General features: G+C 44.1%; 1 protein-coding gene across 4 annotated transcripts in view; it reads left to right on the forward strand.

Moving 5' to 3' along the window:
• Positions 1–111: 111 nt before the first annotated feature.
• Positions 112–21,264, forward strand: part of LARP4 (La ribonucleoprotein domain family member 4) — a 30,595-nt gene continuing 9,442 nt past the window's right edge. Inside the window, exons 1-10 of one of the 4 annotated variants that reach the window (XM_025212388.1) lie at positions 112–663; positions 1,070–1,400; positions 6,885–7,032; positions 8,571–8,729; positions 11,599–11,674; positions 14,226–14,362; positions 16,762–16,865; positions 18,396–18,506; positions 19,793–19,846; positions 20,540–20,749. In XM_025212388.1, coding sequence (XP_025068173.1) covers positions 8,615–8,729; positions 11,599–11,674; positions 14,226–14,362; positions 16,762–16,865; positions 18,396–18,506; positions 19,793–19,846; positions 20,540–20,749 — 807 coding nt within the window. In that variant the 5' untranslated portion in view covers positions 112–663; positions 1,070–1,400; positions 6,885–7,032; positions 8,571–8,614. Of the gene's footprint in view, positions 664–1,069; positions 1,401–4,815; positions 4,950–6,884; positions 7,033–7,071; positions 7,720–8,555; positions 8,730–11,598; positions 11,675–14,225; positions 14,363–16,761; positions 16,866–18,395; positions 18,507–19,792; positions 19,847–20,539; positions 20,750–21,264 lie in introns of those variants that run through there. The other 3 variants (XM_025212385.1, XM_025212386.1, XM_025212387.1) reach the window with 3 other exon arrangements.

Here is a 21,264-nt window from a genome sequence, read left to right on the forward strand (position 1 = left end):
CAGCGGCCGAGGCGGGTTTGCACGCTCGCCTTTTCATAACCCGAGCGAACAAAAAAGGGTAGGAGCGGAGGGGGTTTTCCCCAAGCAGTTTGCCATTCATCGAGCGCGGTCAATACGCGGCCGACTTGGTCCGCTGTGCTGGGGGGTTTTTTGTACTTTAAATAACGTTGCCTCTGAAGCTCGAGCGGACTTGACAGCGGGGATAGCTTTTATTGTTTGTCGCATTTTGAGAGATCATCTTTTGGAAGGGGGGGGTTCCTTCAGGCAATTACACGCCGGTCTCTTAGATGGGTTGTTTCTCAACCGGTGGGACGGATGCGAAGGTCGGGTAGGTGGGACTTCGACTCGTTGCCCGAGTGAAAGAACCAGTTATTTGCGCTTTTAATGGAGGCATCAGTAGATAGCTCCAACTGCAGCTTTGTGGGGGTTTGTTTTTATCAGGGTGGGAGCAGGGTTTTTTGGTGGGGGGTTTTGTTTTTTGACAAAACAGTTGCGAGCCGGTGTCTGAGATGAAACATTTCTTCAACTTTACACCCTGCCTTTGTACACTCAGTTGATCAGAGGAAAGTTTTCTTTCCGCCCCCTCCTCCCCAGATTGCAACATGATTTTTGGACCCAAATCTATCTCCTATTCATTTGTACTCAAAGATCAACATTTAACAAGTAAGTTTTGCCCCACTTTGGTGAAACTTATTTCCAGTGTGTGTGTGTGTGTGTGTGGCATCATGCACTATTCAGCGTTTGTTATTCAAAATGTTTCAAATTGTTTGGATTTAACTTGCTATAAGCAGGTTAAGTAGCGGGTTGCACATACTTGGTTAAGGGATAACCGCCCAGAGGCTAATCAAGAAGTTCCTAAAGTATTTTTTTTTAAAAAGTTTTAATAGCCTTATTTCCTTCAGATAAATAGCTAAATATCTGCTGCGGTAGAAAACCTTGAGGAAACTAACTTTGAGAACCCACTTGAAGTGTAGAACTAACCATTTAAAAAAATTGGACTGATGGAAAACAGCGCTCCTATAATAGAGCCCTAATGCTTTATTTTTCACCGTGTTTTTTTTTTCACTAGGTAGCATTCCTCTTCGAGACTGATCTGGCAACTAACTGTGTTCAGAGTTGTGAACAGCGAGCTATACCTAAGACTGACGGCAGGGTGGAAAAGCTAAACTTGCAGGGCGAGTGCTAAAGACTTCTGCAGCAGCAAGTGTTTGGAAGCGTATTGTAGAATTGAAATCGACTGACAGAAATTAAAACTTTGCCCAATAAATGGGGCCTAGGCTCTTGAGATAGTTGAAGCAAGTCAAAAGAATCTGTATTCAGGGAGTAACTAGAAGGCAGGGTAGATGTGCACCTTATAGACTAACTGAATCAGATGCATCAGCTGTCGTAGGCAACAGCAGGTAATTTTATATAGAAACCTGTCTTATTTATTTTTTGCTTTGCTAGAGCTGTTTCTGCTGATACTGTTATCCATGAGTTAACCCGTGTGATCGTTGGTCTGTGACTGGCCGTGTTCTGTTGTAATACCGAGTTCAAGGCAGTTAATTCAGTTTGCTAGTAGGATAACACACCAGACTGATCCAGTAGCTCTACAAGAAATAAGAAGTATTAACATCTTGTTGCACATTATGCATCTAAATCACTTGGGACAATCTGTATGAAAGGTGCTATACAAAACAAAACTGTATATGAGGCCGGGAGTTGTGTGCACCTAGGGAGAGGGTAGCTGGTAGTCTCTTACTGAGCTCTTTGTTTAAAACATTTAACTGAAATTCTTCACTCATGTACAGTGGGAACTGGGTAGCTGTGCTGTGCAGTTCAGAGTAACCAAGCCTAGAATTTTACTTAACGTGGAAAATTTATTAGCATTAAATATAGTTTCTTTACAACTTGGTGTAGGGCTATAACTGTTGATAGAGTAAACTATAAGTGACTGGTAGTGTGATCTCTTTGTACACTTGGCTCTTGTTGCTCTTTGGGGACAGGTTGTATATTATGCATCGTGCAGTGCCAAACAAATTGATGGCTTGAATAATTATTAAGTTAAAGTAAGCTCATTGGAAGAATAGCTTGAGGTTTCTTTCATAAAGTGTTTATTCCAATCATCATTTGATGCATCTCATTTAACTTAAAAACTAAATGCAGGGTTGTGGCTTTCACATTACTTCCTTTTTGGGAAATATGAGAATTGTGCATTTCAGCTATTTAAATTGCTGGACAAGCACAACAAGTGTAACAGGGTAGTCTTTCCTGTTTACTTTTTCTGTTTTTTTTCACAGCTGTAAAGCCATGGTAGTGCTAAGGGACCCTGCAGGACTGGCTCAGATGAGGTGTGTGACACAAGCAGTTAAAAGTAGGGATATTCCAAACAGGGTCTGCTGCACCAGGAAACAGCAGTCTAAATACTCATGTGCTTGCACACGTCTCAGTTATGCCAAAGTTTTTCAGAAAAACCAATTAATAAAAATCAAAGCTGTTTTTCATTTAGTTCTTTTCATATGGAGTCTCTCAAGTGTTTTACCAAGTGACAAGGACTAATTGCAGGCAAGAGGGTAATGTAGAAACTGTGATGTGTTCATCAAACCAGTTTTCCCACAACTGGAAGCTTGCTTTGAGGGAGCGTTATCTGGTATGCTCACGGTACCAAGCTACTGCGGCTTGTTGGCAGCAGAGGGCAAAAATTGAATCCGCTAGGGTTCAATTTGACACCTCATATCACTTGGGCTTGTTTTTTTTACTGTCTTAATTAACTTGGAAGAAGTCAGTAGTTACCAAGAGAGTAGTCAAATTTGCTTCCTTTGTCCCTCCCTTCCCCCGTAACAGAAATGTCATGGAATTGGCTCAGGAGGCCTGGGGTTCTGTTCCAGCCCTGCTGTAAGCTACTGACCTTGGGCAAGGTGTCTTGTTTTTCCGTGCCTTAGTTTACTCATCTTTGTAATTTCTCATGAGAGGTGTACAGAAGTGTGAGATATTTCTTTCTATAAAGGAGCTACAACTTTGTTCTCACAAGTCTGTTGCTAGGAGTTATAGCTGTCACAGAATCAGCATTTTGACTTTGCTGTAGGATAAAATAGGATGAGCAAGTGTTTAACTTTTCTTCAGACAGCAAACAGAAGATATTCAGCAACTGAAAAAGGAGGGGTTTTTTTTGGTGGGGGAGACGTCAAAACAACTCAGTTTGATTCTTTCTCTACTGTGAAGTCTAACTTAGAAAAACCAAGAGAGTGGCAGGCAGTACTTTCAGTCTAGAGATATGTCATCCTCCCCAGTAGCTGCAGCCCTATCCAGGGAGTGTCAGGATCTCTTCCGTCAGTCGAGGCCAGACACAGACATCACTGCTAATGTTCAAAGTGGCCCTAACCTTCAGTGGTCTGACTCCATATCAGCTGGGATTTTTGGATGGGTACTCTGTCTAGTATAACAAGCTGGCCACAGCCAGCATATGCCTGCTGGGAGTTGTTTGATTCTGGATGTTTTTATGGTAGACTCAACCCTCTTTTGAGCATACATTTGAAACAGGGTGGCTCTTCGTCATTATGCAAATATCAGTTAGCTTTGCTGACCCTTATGGTCTCTGAAATTGTGACTTCATCATGAAAACCTTCTCCTTCCAGTATACTTAAAGTATTTCTTCCAATCAGATGGGTCCAATAGCATTTGCCAGATTATAAGCAGAGTTCACGTTCCAAACTTTGCTGAAAAGGATTTGATTAGCTGTGTTGGTACCTGCTGAATACCAGCTTGTTGTGGTACCTACTAGAATGTGGCACATGTGACTGTTTCCTTCCCAAATCAATGGGCATCTTAAAACTAAGTTAAATGGCAGTCGGTTGGGCCAGAGATCACTCTGAGGATCTAGATGCCCCCCCATTCTGAACGCAGGCAGCTCTGTTCATAGAATCTCTTTTAAGAGGGGCACCGCTTCTCTTGAAAGTGAAATCCCTACGACAGCAGAGGCAGGAAGCCTCATATAAAATGAAACAAAACTTGATTCTTTCATCAGAAGAGCAGGCACTTAAAATACTGTCTTTGCTTAATTGGAGATTTAAATTCAGTAAAGTCTCCATTTAAGAAGTGATTGTGACTATGTAATCGAAAGACTTTTTTGCGACAAAATGTAGTTACTTAAATGAGGCCCAGGTATGTTTTGTATTGTGGCAAATGATTGTGTTAGCTTCTCATGACGCTGAAGCGGGTTGGGATGATCCTGCCCCAGGCAGGGGGTTGGACTCGATGACCTCTGGAGGTCCCTTCCAGCCCGACTTCTCTCTGTGTGAGAAGAGCCTGTTGATTTAGGACCATTAATTGACAGTGCAGCTAGGCATGGTTGAGACTGGGAGCCTGTATTCTTGCTCTGTGGAGATGATGTTCCTTGCCATTGACAGAGTGGACACACTGAAGTTGTGCATTGAAAGCTGCTCTCCTTTTCTTGATATACTTAGATGGATTTGTACAAGAAATCGTTTTCCATGCTGGCAATACATTTGTCTGGGTGCTCGTAGTCTCCTGATGTAGTGATAAGCATAATGGCAAGGCACAAGGGCATCAAGTGAGCTAAAAGCTCCACAAACTTGCCAAGCGGTGATCTGCACTTACCTGATGTGGGCACCAGTGCTGGCATGCCCGCCTCGGGTACCTCTCTCCCTGTGTAAACAAAGCTCAGCAACTTTCATAAGGTGGGTTATAGAAAGATGAGATAAACTGGTAGTGGGGAAGTCCCAGTCCCTCCCCCATGGATGAGGAGAGCCCAAAGTAAAAAGATAGGGAGCAAGCCAAGCACGTCCCGAATTTTTTGACTCTGGGTTCGTACTGCAGTAGAGGACTCTGTCTCAACTTGGACCAGGACTTGTGAATGCCTGTTTGGCTCTTTTTGTGCCGTTATGAAGTTACGTTGCTGTCCAGCACCCTCGGGGGAATCGCTGTGCCCTGAGGGCTGTGCAAACGGGGAGGTATGCATGCATGTTACATGTGTTGATTTGACCGTGTTACTGCTGCTTGTTCTCATTCCCCTTCCCCGTCCATGTTCTCCTCTCTGATTTACCAAAGGGAAAAACTTCATGCAGATTAAAATTAAATCCATTACTTCTGGGTTTATCTCCGTCTAACCCTGAAGAATGCACTCTCCTTCCCAGAGCTGACTACTACAGTCATTTCTTTCCCCTCCCACACAAACCTGTTGAGACTACCACTTTCACTTGCAGGCTTTTTGCACTTGTAGGAAGCTGTCAAAGGGCCCTACTAAATGAAGGCTTCCCTCCAGAAGTTCAGAGTTTTAGGTCAGGTGTGCTCTTGGCAGAGAAAAATAGAATAATCCCTTTGGCTATCCAGTCCACTTCCTTATCCTTTTGTTTTCTGTGCATGGCATGGTATGAACTAAAAGCCACTCCTTAGCCCCAGAAACACTAGAAAGCCAGGCTCTGAAATATCAAACTTCCTTATTCTTTCAATTGGGCCTCTATTGCAGAAGTCTTCAGCCAGTATTAGAAGAGATGTGTCCTTCACCCTCAAAAGTGGTATGAATTAAAGAGGTTCTGTGTCTGAAGACATCCTAAAGTGTTCACTAAAACGCTTCTAAAATAGAAATGGAAGATCCTGGGTATTAAGTGGAAAAACCTTGTGGTTTTGTGGCCTTGGAGTGTGGAAAGAGGTGCTAATAGCATGGGAGAGTGAATATTATTGACATTCTTCAACTGGGAACTGCTGCAGGGAGTTCTGGTAATCCAGATCTGTATGCATGGCTGCACTGAACCTTGCTTCCTTGGGAAAGACGATTTACCGGTACACTGCAAGGGCTCAGTTTGTGTACGTGTCTCATGTTGTGCCCCCCCCTTTTTATAGCAATCCTGAAAGCAGTTAGCTTACAATCCTGTGGATAAGATGTTCTCATCCAATTCAATTTTATTTATTCTCAACTTCCTGTGTCGTCTTGGATTCCATAACTCTGGATCATGACAACTCTTGCTACAGGAAGACCTGTTTACCTACAAATGCCTCCCAGTCAACAAAATGGGATGTTTCATTTGGGAGACTGAGTGGTTTCTCTCCACGTGCTTGGTGCTTTAACGGTTATTCTAATTAGGGTGTATTTTGTTGTGCGGTATCAAAGTTTAGCCCCCTGAGAATCCTGGCAGGCAGCGGGTAGGGCATAAAAAACTCTTTCAGGAGCCAAAATACATTTTCTCCCCTTGGTTACTGCTTCTTGAGTGACAAGTCCACTAATTCAGACTGGTATATCTGAAGTGTAAAATGCTTGTTGGACAAAGTGTTGGCATTCAGAATGAGCAAGTTGATAAGGAATTTTTTCACAGTCAACAGTTAATCAGGACGTCTGTTGCTGAGCATAGGTTTTGAATTGAGCCACACATCTCATGGTTTGTATCCGGCAGGCTCCCCATCTGTCACCAGAGCAGGACATGATGCAGGGTTCCCTGTGCTTTCTTTTAGGAAGGGCCTGGGTTGTGCTCCGATTGGAGAGATCTCCTGGTGAAAGGACGGTTGAAGGATTATGAACGAGTCAAATCATTACAAAGCCTATGATATATATGGATCTGCTAACTTATCTGGCTGATTCCCCTGCTCTCAAAAGACATGCTGATGTTATTGTCCCAGTGGCTATCTAAATGTTGCTTGTTTGGTGGTAGTAAAAAGGGGGAAGGGGCATAACATCTCTAAGGGAAGTGGGAACAAGATGTTTTAAAGTTTATCGAGAGCTTTTCCTTTCCCGTTTTTCCTTAACCTCTGCCTGTTGGAAAGCTAATGCCTCTTGTAGTCTCCCCCTTGATTCAGACCTGAGAAATGAAGTGCTAACCTGAAGGTTAGACAGGTTCACATGGGTCAGAACTCTGGATGTCTTTATATAAATCTGTCTACTTTGGTCTCTCCAGCAGGTAACATCAAAAGGTGCTGGTTTAAATCCCAATGCAAAAGTATGGCAAGAAGCTCCACAGGGAAGCACTGAAGCTGCACAAGTGACCAATGGCACTGAGCATTCGTGGCCGGAAACGGCAGCCACATCAGGGACTCATACTGAGGGTGAGATGTCAGAGCTACCCATCTAAATGTGACCAATGACTTCAATCCCTTGCTTAGTTGGGATTGTGTGTATTCTGTTTAAGCCGAAATCCAGGAGTTAGAAGGAACCGGTGTTCCTAACCTTGATAGTACAGCTCTAGACTTTAAATGTAGTTGGCGTGCGTTGAGTCCGCCAAACATCATGGTACAGAAGATCAGTTAAAGTGAGTTTTGGCTTAAAAATCTGAGGTGATGCCTTAAACAATACTGAGGGAAGAGTAATTCAGTAAGGGAAGCAGTGTGGGGTAGTCTTGTGCAACGCTTATGGCCCAGTGATGATCAAGTATCGCGCTAAGAGGGAAACAAGTCACTAAATGTGTGGAAATGGCTTCTAGACTCTCTCTACCTTTTTCTTCTTTTACCTCACCTTTGTTTCCTTTTCTGTTGTCTTTTTCTTACCATTGCTGCACTTTAGTGTACACTTGACCCCATGACCAGAAAGATTGAGATCTGAGGGCTGCTTAGTCTAAGCAGATTGAGCTATTCCACATTTCAATCTCTCTTGGATGTTACATGGCAAATTTAAAAAAAAAAAATACTTTTTTCAAGCTTAAACCTTGCTTGGGTAGCTATCTCCTGGATTGGAGAGTAAGGAGGGAAAGTCTAGTCCTCCAGGAGAAGGGGGTTCTGGTAACATGATACTTCTTGGTAAGTCTTTGAGTCAATATAAAGTTTAACTTAAAAGCATTTGCCAGCCAAAGTGAGGAGAAACGCAGTGAGTGACATTTTTATTTTACAGATCAGTTGCTGCTTCAGCATGAGTGCCTCCTTTGGTTAGAAATGTCATTTTGCCTTGACAAATAATACTTATGGCTGTTACAAGTAATTCATCTCTGTTTTTTAAGTGTCTAAACTGAAGCCATATAACATGTTAGATCGTGACCTTTTTGTTCTATTTGTCTCCGAGACCAATGGTTGGTGGTTCTAGGCTGATTTTCAGGTGGGTGGTAGCTGCGTTTCAGATCCCCCACTCCTGCATAAGGGACCCCGGAGAGGGGAGAGGCTGAGTTTTCTTCCACTGCATTTCTCCTACCTTGCTTATCTCGGTGGGACAAACAAAAGGAGTTTAACCTCTGACATCTGCAGAGCCCTGGCACTTAGCGTCTATGTTAAGTGTATGCTAAATGCATAACTTTCGTGGTGTTTCCTGGTCTTCTCTGCGTCATAGGCAGAAGTGTGTGTGTGTGTGTGTAGGGGGGTCCTTTTGTTATGCTTACTTTAAAAAAAAAAAAGGGGGTGGGGTGGGGAGAGTTTGTTGCCTATCATTGTGAGACCAGTACAAACAAGGAAAGCTTCCTAGACGGGGAAATACAAACTGTCTGCATGGACCATGCTCTCAAATATAAAGTAAAGAAACAGATAAGGAGTCTTTGAGTTACAGTATTCTTGAGTTTTCCTCATAACAGGCTAAGTAATGCACTTTAAATGCACGTTTTGGAAGATAGTCTGGAAGTGACAGCATCCTTTTTCCCCTTTTTGTGTTGCTGTTTTTGTGCCAGGTAACGTAGAGATTTCAGAGGATAGCTGCAAGCAGTATGAAGTGATGTATTCCCCATCTTGTGAAGCTCCAAGAAATGGCACAGGTGTTGAGGAAGCAGCTGCTAATGGACTGGTCCTAGCAACTGAAGATCTTGGCTACCAAATTTATGATGCTTCTGGTGAGTGTACATGCCAGCGTGGTCAGTACCGGTAATCTTGAGGTGCCTTTCACTGAGAGCGTTTACGATCTGTCTTTCTCATAGGCCTGTTGAAGTGCACAGCTTAACACATTTGCCTGTGCTCTTAATGTACTTATGTACCAGAAAACTGTTATGCTTCTGCTGTGGGTGGAGCGCTTGGTAAACCATCCAAAAGGAGTACAGGTTTTTCTTGCTTTATGTGGGTTCTGCACATGCAAATTTGCTCTTATGCGATAACCCTCTTTACACCAAAAATTTGTTATACGTGAGCTAAATTCACTCTTACACGATCGGTATGGCGGAAGCCCGCAGCCAGCTGCTTTGTGTGGTGCCTTGTGGGAGTGACGCGCATCAAAATATAGTCTCTTGTGTGGCTCTGTGCTCCTTGCTCGCTGTCTGCGATGTTTCTCTATAGCTGGCAACCCCATTATGGCTTCTAACTTTCTACCAAAATTGTGTTGTAAAAGTGGTAGAAATGGGCCTGGGGGTCTTGGAACATATCTCTATTTGTTATGTTGTAAAGTGGGTTCCCTTTATGCAAATTCGAGTTATGCGCTGTTTTTCAGGAATATGTGTACAGGCAGTCCTTGGACTTATCACAAAATTGGTTCCTGAAAACCCGTATTAAGCCGAAATGTTGTAACTCAGAACCAATTTTCTCATAAGAAACAAGGTTATAAATGGAGGATTGGTTCCTGAACCCCAAGGCCCAGTACCCTATTTTCACCAAAAACACCCCAGAATTTTGTACTCGATCAATTATAGATGAGTAATATAGCTACATTAATGTATTTATATTGTAAATAGCAATATTATTGATTTGGAAGTACTTCTTTGAGGTGGCTTTGCTGGACTTTTTGAAAGGCTCTCGGTTGGACTTTTTGGAGGGTTCTTAGCTGGAATCTTCTCAGGTGTCTTGGCCGTAGGTTTTTCTGGAGTCTTGTCTGCTTTCTTAAAGAAGTGTCCAAGGAAGTTTGGACAGATGTTCTTCAGGCTGATGAGCGACGCAGCGAACTTGTGCGCTGACATGGTGTTGCATTGGATCAAGCGTTGTAAGTCGAAACTCATGCTGTAAAGTTGAGACGGTGTCAATTTATAAACGTTGTAAGTGGAGGACTGCCTGTACAGCATAAAGTGAGGGAAACCTGTACTGGATGAGGGCAGCCTAATGATAAGCAAATACATCCTATACGAAATAAATAACACGTGAACAAAGCCACCTGAGTGCAGAACATTTATGTTCTTGAGCCCCTTGGAGGTTCAGAAGATGACTAACTAGAATTGTGAAGGACTGACGAGTAAATGGGGTGAAGAATCCAAAAACCCTTAACTGGAATGGCAGGCTGGAACTGATCTGACTTCCAGGGGGACCAAATATTCATCTGCTCATCAGAGTGGTGTTTAGGGGCCCGAGGAAGGTTGCCTACACAAGTAGTGTGTTGCACTTTTCAGGCTTTCACATTCATTTTTCTGTAGAAAATCTTGCTTGCATTTTGATTTGCAGGCATGCTTGCTTTTTTCAGCCCCTTCCTAAATCAATGGGCAGCGTGGGGTATGCTGTGACTCTTTTAACCTTCCAGGTTCCCCTGTGTGCATCCCTCCCCCCTGCTGATTGGTGGAGAGGCTCCGTGGTTTGCTCCTAATCAGTGGGGAGGCGAAAACTGCAGTTTTAAATACCACGTTTTTGTCTCCTGCCACCGATTGGCTGAGGGGCTCTGGATGGCCCTGCTGTTTGCTGCTGACTGGTGGGGTGGCAAGAATGGCGCCATGTTTAAAACTGCGGTTTTAGCTTCCCTGCTTATCAGGATGGAGTGGCAGTGCCCTCTGCTAATCAACAGCAGGGGGGCAAGGGGCAAAGTGTGCACAGGGGAACGTGCAAGATTAAATGAGCTGCTGCACACTACATCTGCCGTGAGTTTGGTAGGTCCCTACTTATCACCACTGCCTAGAATACGCTTCCATGTAAAAATCATTAGTTTTGCATGCTCTGAGATCTTTGAGAGTGAATATCTGGCAAGAATAAGAATTTCTGTGCAAGTGTATGAACATGGCTTGTTAGTCTATGCAGTCCTTTCGTTATGGTATACGTTGCAAGAGCGTTTTTATTGGGAAATGGAAATAAATATGGCTTGGCTTGCTAACTTGTTTGCTTGGATTTGTAATATAGATGCCGGCAAGAACGCTGCTCTACAAACAGTGTTTAATTACCTGCTGCAGTGTAGCAAACGAGCTCACACTCCTCTCAAAATGGAGGCTTTCTTACTAACTTTGATCTTCTGAAAGCTAGCACTCAGAATAGCAAAACAGCAAAGCTCAAGCCATGCTGCCTTCCTAGGAACCTGGTAGACTGCATGTGTGGGTGTTGCTTAACTCCTTGTGCATTTAAAAAATGCAGTATTAGTCTAACTGGGTGAAAGTGAAAAAAAATCTATAAATATTGTGCCACTCTTGTCCTGCGTTTTCATTAGAGAAGTTCTTTAAAAGTGCAGTTGCAGTTACTAAGAAGGTCTTGGGAATTATACTTTAATAGTCACTCAAATGACTGAGATCCAGCATGTTTTGTTTTTAGCTAGTGCTCTTATAGAAATGACCACAGGTAAGGCATTTATGCTCATGGGCCAAATCTTGGGGCTATTTAACATTTGAACGAGGCTCGTAAACCAGTTTACAAGATATGAGAAAGTAGCACTAACTTATAAAACCTGTCTCTTGTTTCCATTCATCTTTTACAGAGTGATTTGAGTTTTCCGTTCTTTGTGCACAAAGAAACATTCTTTTTTGCATTTTATTTCCAATAACGTGTTGCTGAGATCCAGTGACAATCAGCTAATTTAATATTTACCTTTAGGTGAAGGAGGCTCTGCTGTGTCTACAGAAGACCTTAAAGAATGTTTGAAGAAACAACTTGAATTCTGCTTCTCACGGTATAGCATGACTAATTTTTTTTCATGTTACTAAATTGCTTATAAAAGCTGCAGATAAATGTTTTGGTGTTTTGGTTGCAAATGTCTTGTGCTCTGGGTGTGGGTTAAAATTTTACAGTGAAAAGGAGGTTATAGGGCAAGAGACCAGAGATCAAATCCTGAGCTTGCTGCTGGGATACAAGGAACAGCAGGCAGCCTGCAAGTAACATTACATTCCAGCATGGTGCTATTTTGCAGTGGTGTCAGTGCAGATCAAGAGGTTTGTAGGTACAGGCAACCCCTGCTTAACACTGTTTCGCTTAACACACAGTTTTGTTACAGCGCTCGTTTAAAATACCTGCCTGGTTTCACTCAGTGCTGAGCATGTTTCGTTATAATGCTCAGTGCAGGGGTGAGGAGAAGCGGTGTTTGGCAGCTGGCAAGAACCCAGGGATTCCACGTGGCAGGAGCCTGGGGTCTGCTCTGGCACGTGGTGCTGGAGCGGGCGGGGAGGAGGGGTAACAGCAAGAAGGGGTGGGTGCAGGGCTGGGCAATGTGAGCTTGGAGCCCAGGCCAGTGGGGCCCAGGGCAGGGTGGCAGGAGCACAGGGTCTGCTCTGGCACGTGGTGCTGGAGCAGCCAGCAGGCGGGGAGGAGTAGTGGCGGCAGTGAGAAGGGGCGGGTGAGGGGCATGAGCGTGGGGCGCAAGGCGGCAGGAATCGCAGGGCCCGAGGCCAGGGCTGGCAGGAGTGCAGGGTCTGGACTAGTGCAATCTGAGCCCGCAGAGCTGCCCCACCCTGGGCTGCAGCCCATGCCCTGTTCCACTCCGGTCACATACCTGTGGGGCATGGATGCTGTCCTGAGCCTGCAGCAGTCTGGTGGTGGTGGCTCATCCCAGTGCTGGGTGCCCTGGAGGGTGCCCTGGCTGGGCAAAGTGGGGCGCGGGTGGCCCCACTGCTTACCCCGCACCAGAGCCCTGCTGCCTTCTCACTATAAATCCCTGGGCGGGCAGGTCCCTGACTCTGGCCCCATGGGCAGGGCAGTTGGGGCTGTGCACAGGTGCACTGGTGGCCGGTGGGTGCGGGCTGGCAGGGGCCATTGCGGAACAATGAGGCTGGGAGGAACTGATGCCTTTCCTAGTGGAGCCCACGTGGTGCTTTGCCGGGAGTGGCCCGGCCAGGGCTAGCAGGAGCGCAGGGCCCAGGGTGGGGCTGCAGGAGCGCAGGGTCTGGGCTGGCAGGTGGTGCAGAACCAGTCATCTTTATTTACATTAAATCCTACGTGGAAATGGGTTTTGTTTAACGCTGTTTCGCTTAGTGCTCGGGTTTTTCCGGAACCGATTAAGAGCGCTAAGCGGGGGTTGCCTGTAGGTGTATATATCTGGGGAAAGAACCTTCCTAACGAAAGATGAATTACTAGAACCTGTCCTGAAGCCATGGGGTTAAAGTTCAAGGACTCTATCTTTGTCCTGTGCTGATCTAGGAGTCTAAAGTTAAAGAAACTGAAATCCAGGGAAGGAGAGTTATTCTGCCTTCTATGGCAGGTGTAACTGCTGGCTGTTGATGGACAAGCTGGGTGTAACCTGCCTCTGGGATTCATCCTTGGCATAGATGAGGGTATAAAAGCATGAGGGCTTAACTGGGCATTGCACCCCCACTAGTTTAATATTTGACCCAGAATTTGTCAGTGGAAAAGCAGTACAATTGCAGCACTCCCTGTACTCGTCTACACTTTGATAGCAGCAGACCCCATCATGGGGGTCAAGCACTCCTGACTTGCAGGCACTCTCCAAACCCAGAGTTACACCAGCACTTTTGCTCCAAGCTCACTCCCAGTGGTTGCTCTCTGCGATGCTGAGAACTCAGATGCAAAGGGACAAACCAGTAGCAGCTTTAACTGTATGCTTGGCTTTGAAGAGCCCTTTTGGCGTGAGGTGGGGGTGGGGAGCAGGGGAATGTGCTCAGGCCCCTTGCTGGGAATCAGCAGGACTGCAGTGTAGAAAGTTCTTATGTACACATGGGGACACTGCCTAGTTACTTCAGCTCCCAGGAAGTGTGTTGGTTCTGAGAGAGTTGTCTAAGGGCCCCAGATAGTGCTGGTTCAAACAGACTATAAAGGTTGCTATGTAGTTTTGCTGGAGACTTTCTGCGGATGCTCTCTGAAACTTGTCGAAGCATTGCAAAGACAATTGCCTGGCTGTCACACTCATGCAGCTTCTGCGCTGCAGCCTTATTCTGCAGTGAAGACCACAGAATTTTTTTGTATTTCACAGCTCTTAAGAGATTGAGGTCAAGTAATCACATACACTCCACCCTAAGGACTTCCGAGAGTATTTAAAGGCAGTGTAATGTGCCAGAGACCTGGTTGCGGGCACCCTTTTGTTGTGCTGCTTCATTATATATGTATTGCTGTTTGTCTTGCCTAGCTTTGACCCAGTAAGTCCCAGAAAAAAAAACTTGCAGAGCACATGCATCATGACCAGAAAGACTGTAAATGTTCACAGTGAATTGTCTTTTCATGCTAAAGCTTTTCTCCCCAACCTCTCACTTGTGTAAATGCCTGTTTACTTCTAGTGAGAATCTGTCAAAGGATCTCTACTTGATGTCTCAAATGGACAGCGATCAGTTTATTCCAATATGGACAATTGCCAACATGGAAGGAATTAAGAAGCTGACCACTGATATGGACCTTATTCTTGAAGTATTGAGATGTATGTTTAAGTCTTTATAAAAGCATGTCTAGATGAGTGATGCAAGCAGCCAGTTTGACTGAGGAGTTCTTAAATTTTAAACCTATTGTGTTCTGGCAAGCTGATGCTACATAGTTACTGATTTATTTATTTTTTTGTGGGGGAAATGAGCTGTAGTTGATTCTGAAACAAAGTCATGCTAACCAAAAGCATATCCATGTATAAGTAACTATTTTGGTGACTTTTCAGTAAACTTCCTCAAACTGGTTTCAAACAGCTCTCAGAAGGGGTCTGCACCTCCATTCAATTTTTTTAAGCATCCGTAAATGAAAAAAGGTTGAAAACTACTGATGTAGAAAGTTTCTTCAGAAAGGCAGTTTTCCCTATGTGCACTCTCATGCTGACTGTGCACACTTCCTATCACATGGCAGTTGGTACAAGAGGTTTTTATAATATTGATGGTGAAGCCATAACCGTCTTACCAGATCTCATCTGAATTTCTCAGTCGGACTGCCTAGAAACTTGCATTTTTTTGTGCCTTCTTGATGCAAATGGTTCTTATTACCGTCCAAAAAAAATGTAAGATCTGTTTCTCAAATTTTAAATGTGAAACTTGAAAGCACTAACTCCTAGAGCTTGTTTTATAGCCACCAAAAAATTAAAATAGGTTTGTATTCAAGGGGTGTGCCCTTTAATTCTTCTGAAGGTATTGAGTGTCCTCCAGTCTCATGGACAGTCAGCAGAGAGTACTCGGCACATTTTAAATATTGAGTGCGTGCACAACACCATGCAGTGCATGTTTCAAGTGAATTCATGACTTCAGATAATGCAAGAACTCATTGTTCAGTTATGCAAAGATTATCTACTGATATCCCTGCCTGTGAGCAGCCTTGGGTTTTGACCATTATTTTAAAACTTTTTTTGAAAGGGGGCTTAAGGACAGTGATTACACAGCTGCAGCTTGCAGTCGTATCAGATAACCAGTCTCATATCGTTATTTCCACTTATGATAGAAGACTGCCTTCATGATTTCCAGCATTTGGATAAATACTGTACCCATGTAGTTTCAGTTTCATAGCTGGTCGGATCGGATGGGACCTGAGCAGATCATCAAGTCTGACCCCCTGCCATGGCAGGAAAGAGCACTGGGGTCAAACGACCCCGGCAAGGTGTTCATATAGTCTCCTCTTAAAGACCCCTAGGGTAGGAGCCAACACCACTTCTCTTGGAAGTTGGTTCCAGATCCCAGCTGCCCTGACAGTGAAGTAGCGCCTCCTGATGTCTAGTCTGAATCTACCCTCTGCCAGCTTGTGACTGTTATTTCTAGTCACTCCTGGTAGTGCTTGGGGGGACAGGGACTCCCCCCAATGCCTGCTGGTCCCCCTTGACTAGTTTGTAACAGGCCACTGGATTCCCCCCTCAGCCTTCTCTTGTGGAGGCTGAACAGGTTCAGGTCCCGTAGCCTCTCCTCGTAGGGCCTGCCCTGCTGCCCCCTGATCATGGTGGCGGCCCTCTTCTGGACCCGCTCCATGCTGTCCACATCCCTCCTGACGTGCGGCGCCCAGAACTGGACGCAGTACTCCAACTGCAGCCTGACCAGTGTCGTATAGAGGGAGAGGATCACCGCCTTGGCCCTGCTCGAGATGCACTGATACCCCTGCGTCTAAGGATTTTGTGACCTGGTCACAAAATACGTTCACAAGAAGTCAGCGCAGTCTTTATGGGCTGATTTTTTTTTTTGCAGTCCTTGTGAGTCTGAAAAACCTGCTGACCTCAGCATTCAATGCATTCAGACTCTGCAAGAAATGCAGACTGTTCTTGTATGCTTCTTCGTAATATTGCTTAATGCTAACGTTGCTGGGCACCCATTTTTAAAAAGTATTATAGAACTTTTTTTTAGAGGTGCAGTTCTATTTGGGGAAAAAAATTTGCTTTTGGCAAAAGATTAATTTCCAAATTGCCAACTACGATTTGAAGATTTTTATATTGCGTTTTCACATATCTCGTGTTTATCAACGTTGAGCTCTTTAGGAACTAATTTGTGCAAGTAATTAAAGTCTATAGCAATGGATTTATAATGGTAGAAATAAACAACAAAACCATCATTTCTTCCAGCCTTCAGATGATACTTTAGTTGCACCCACTAACGTGTCAGTGGGCTGTTTTTGGATGCTTGAAATTTATTCTGAATTTGAAAAATTGTCCCTCTTGTCTATTGTGGCTTCTTGATGGAGTCAGGAATTCAAAAGCCCGTACGCTACAGGTGGACTATATTGTGTAACATTAAATGCTGTGAATCTACAAATGTATCAAAACATTTATCTTTCTGTCGTCTTATTATAAATGTGTGTGGGGCTGGGCATCTTGAAGTTAATATCCCATGCTTTCAAATTAAAGCAACTTTCTAACTTAAATTTTAGCTTCTCCTATGGTACAAGTGGATGAGAGAGGAGAGAAAGTAAGACCAAACCACAAACGATGCATCATTATTCTTCGTGAGATCCCTGAAACGACCCCTGTTGAGGTAAACTTTATTGAATGGCTTAAACATTACTTCAGACAGCAACAGAAAAAGTGACTTTTACAGAGCATGCTAATTGGTAGGGCTGTGCGAAGCTTCGGTCACTGATTCGATTTGGCGGAGATTCGGCCTGATTCAGTGGCTGAATCTCTGAATCCAAATAGAATCAGGAGACCCTTTAATCTCGCCGTATCAAATCTGAATCCTCCAAGTCGATTTGGAGAGATTCAGTGATTCGGACATAGATGCAGCTTTAAATGTTTTTTTTTATACATACCTCGAGGGACCAGGCGGTTCGTGAATGCTGCGATGGTGGGGCAGATGGAGTGTCCCGCAGGAGTGCAGGGGAGTCCGCTGCCCCCGAGCTTGGCGATTGGTGCCTCCTGGGTCTGGGGGGAGCACTCGGGGTCCCCCTGCAGCTAATCGCTGAGCCAGAGGGGTGGGGGGGGGTCCACCACCAAACACGTGGGGGCTTTTCCCAGACTCCCATGGGATGCTCCATCTGCCCCACCATCTTGGCATTCATGAGCTGTACCTGGTACCTTGAGGTATGTAGAAAAAACATTTAAAGCTGTACCTATGGCCGAATCACTGATTCTCTGAATCAACATCAAATCTTCAGATTCTGCCGAATCGAATTGGGACAGCGATCCAAACCAACGAATCGAATCACTGTCCCCCGATTCAGGCTGAATCTGAATCGAATACGGCCCGTTTCGCACACCCTTATTAATCGGTATAAACTTGCAGGTGAAATGTAATTCAGCATGAGTGCAGGCATTCATACAGCAACTGTGTAAACTAGCACAACTAATGCAGTTCCATATGAACAGATTCCTCCTTGTAAATCTTGGAGGTCTGTTTTATCCCCTTTTAAAAATCTGCAACTCATGATGACACAGGCTGCTTCTTGCATACAGTTTGCTGTACGGTTTACTTCAAGCGTTAAGAATCTTAATTTGGAAGGGCCTTGGTTGAGGTAAACTTTCTGGTATGAAGGCATTTCATTCCCTTGACTGCTTAATGCTGTTGGAATTTCTTCCCAACCTTACCAGAAATGCCCTTTGGTTTATATCTGAAAAACTAATGGATGGTGAGCTAATGGCATTGGCTCTTAAAGAACAGTACAGACATTACTCCTGTGGAGAGAGATCTCAAAAAAAAAAAAAAATCATCTTTTCAAAATCCTGTATTGTGGAGACTTGCTTCTCTGCACGCACAGTTCAGTAGAAACGAAAATATAAGTGAGGAGCTTGCTTGGGTACTACATTATTATGTATACGAGTCAACAGCCAGCCAGAGAGAAGTTTTAAAATATAGGTATCCTCAGTTAGCCAGCTGTCAGTCTTGTAAAGGGCAAGATAACGTGAAGGTCCATTGCAGACGATCAGAAATATTTTTGGGCGAGTCTTCAGTAATCTAGGAACTGGAAGAGAAACAGAAATGCTTGCCTTGGCTGACTAAGCTTCTCGCATCTTTGGACTGGGGGTTGCTGTAACAAGGGTTTTTTGTTTTGGTTTTTTTTTGCTTTAGGAAGTTAAGGCTCTGTTTAAAAATGAGAATTGCCCCAAAGTGATAAGCTGCGAGTTCGCTCACAATAACAACTGGTACATTACATTCCAGTCTGATACTGATGCACAACAGGTAAGATGACCTTGAGCTTCAATGTAGTCTCAACTAGTCTGTCCCTTCCCCACAGTGCCTACCCCCTGTTGTGAGATGCAGTGGAACAGGGGGTAGGCATTGTCATTCCATCTGCGGACCAGAACAGCCTGCCCCCCCTCCGTTTGAGGGAGGGCACTAGGATCCTGCCGCTGTTCATCACAGCTGCCCTGCACAAGGCAGTGCCAGACTGAACGCTGCCGAAGCCCCGTGTCCATGGGCTGGGTCCAGAGGTTGCTGACCCCTGTCATAGTACTTGCTGTAAGGGAAGATTGAGATTAACCTATCCTATTTTCCTTTTGGAGCCAAGAATTTACTTAGTTGAAGTTCAACATCCTTTCCTGCCCTTGTCGGTGAAATAAAAGTACCCAGCTAATCCAAAAGTTAACTGTCGGATGCAAGATCTAGCATCCCAAATCTGAGCTGTTACTTTTGTTTAAACCAGAACAAGCTCCTTGGTATCCTACTTGTTTTTGTAGTTCTTAAGGGGCAGTCTCAAGACAAAGTAGATCCTCTTTTATTTTTCATAACATATTTAAGAATAGTAGAAATAGCTTCATGAATCCCTTCTGGTTGAAAAACTTTTTTGAATATATTCCTCAGTGGCAGTAACAACTACAAAGGTGCAAGGTTTAAACAAAAGGGTCTGAAAACACAATTGAAAGCAAAGCTGAAAGGTGTTTTCCCATCATCCCCCTCCCTTGAGAAATAGTGTCAGGAATAACTTCCTCTTCTTGAACTTCCATTTTTTTTAATCTTTTGGATTAAAATTTTGAGTGTCTCTGTGACTAAGCTGGTGGATGGTGGCTTTCTGCTGGGTGAAGAAAAATAAGGTGCTTTTCAGTGAAGACCGCTTAATGTCGCAAACCAGGGCTTAATCTGCATGATGGCACAAACCGTCTGGTGTAGTTTCCTAGTGTCCAGAATTGAGCAGGGTACTCGTGACGTATGACATGCAAATACTTTGATGCTGCTCCATTGAACTACTGGCAGTTCAATCCCTGGAACAGAAGAGAAAACTCCTTTTTGATAGCAATGTGATACAGTCCCTTCCATGCTGGGATTTTAAAAAGATTGTCAGGCCCTTTTTGAAGTACCACAATGCCCGTTTCCCTCTTACACTTTTTTTTTTTTTTTTTTTTTTTTAAATGAAACTAGTGCCAAAATAAAGAATCAACCTCGGGATCGACTGTTTGTTAGTTTCTTTTAGAAATGTAGTTTTACCCAAATGCTATTTTGATTAATGTTTCTCTTTCGTATGTACACAGGCATTTAAATACTTAAGGGAAGAAGTAAAAACCTTTCAGGGCAAGCCAATAATGGTAAGACACTTGTGGGCTAAGGGAAGATTTGAGGGCAGTGTTGTGGTTGTTTTTTGGCAGGCATTGCAAACTTATTAATAACTTAAGTAACTAGTCCTGGATTTCAGCAGGTGTCCCCTTGCTCACCAGTTTGAGTCCTGTATGGATTGTTACAAAATCTTACTATCTAGTGGATGGTGACTCTTTCCAGTTCTTTTCCAAACAAAGGTGTCATGTGCATATACATTTTTTTTTTTTTCTTTAACAACTTTCAGACTTGTACCTGTGTCTGTGAAACTCGGCACAGGGACTACACAGTTCTCTTCTAAGTGAGATTGAACAAGCTGGATTTGTGCTGTGAGTGGAGTCTAACTCTCCAGACTTACTGTGCAAACTAAGCGGCAGGGGCTGAAGCATGGCATCTTTCAAAGCACTGACTTTTTCACTTTTCATAGTTAATCTGTCTACATGACAGCTATTGCTGTAGGAGGCAGCAGAACATTTTAGTTCCCAGTGATTCTGTGGCTTCAACTTATTGCTTGGGTTGTCAGAAGATTGAACCAATGCTGTAACCAGGTCGATCGCACAAAGCTTGCTTGTAGCCAGTAGTTAACACAAGCTTTCCTCTCTCCCTTACCTACAGCATTATAAATCTTCTCACTTGTTCTTTCCTTGCTATGTGGGGCATGTAACACAGCTTCATTTCTTTTTCAGGCAAGGATAAAAGCCATCAACACTTTTTTTGCTAAGAATGGTTACCGGGTAGTGGATTCCAATGTCTATACTCAGCCGGTTCAAACACAAGCACAGTTTGCCTCACCACTGTTTATGCAGCCTGTTTATAGTCCTCAGCAGTACTCTATCTACAGTATTGTGCCTCAGACCTGGTCTCCAAGCCCTGCACCTTACTTCGAAACACCACTGGTAAGTAATTTACATTAAAGATAACAGCTTGAAAAATCAGATTGGCGATCTGTTGAGGCCCCTTCTGACCCTAGTTTCTATGAACCTGCTCTGCAAGAACTTAGATAGCAAAATGGAGCGTAGGGGTGGGCCCCTCTGTCTTGCAGAAGACATGAGCTGGCATGCTTGTTCCTCGTGCTGCTGTGTACCGACTCTTTAGTTGATGGTAGCAGCCAGAAAAAGGTGGGTTCTGAAAGGAGCCGTGGCATGCCATCTGCTGCAATTATTCTGAAGGATATTTTTATAAATTAAACTTGTGCAACATAAAGCTTGGAGGTGGAGGGTTTTCTTTGTCTTTTGTGGGCAGAAGGGGCCATGAGGACGTGGTGGCTTTGCAAACTGTAGATTCAAGAAGGATTTTCTAAGCAGTGGATTATAGCAGTGCAGGGAATGTGGTAGCTCTGGGCTGAGATGTTAAACGGTTTGTGGAAAAAAGCAGCTACTTCCGTTGTTAGATATCTGAGCCTTTGTGTACT

This window comes from Alligator sinensis, unplaced genomic scaffold (assembly GCF_000455745.1).
Source record: "Alligator sinensis unplaced genomic scaffold, ASM45574v1 scaffold1329_1, whole genome shotgun sequence".
NCBI classification, from domain to species: Eukaryota; Metazoa; Chordata; order Crocodylia; family Alligatoridae; genus Alligator; species Alligator sinensis.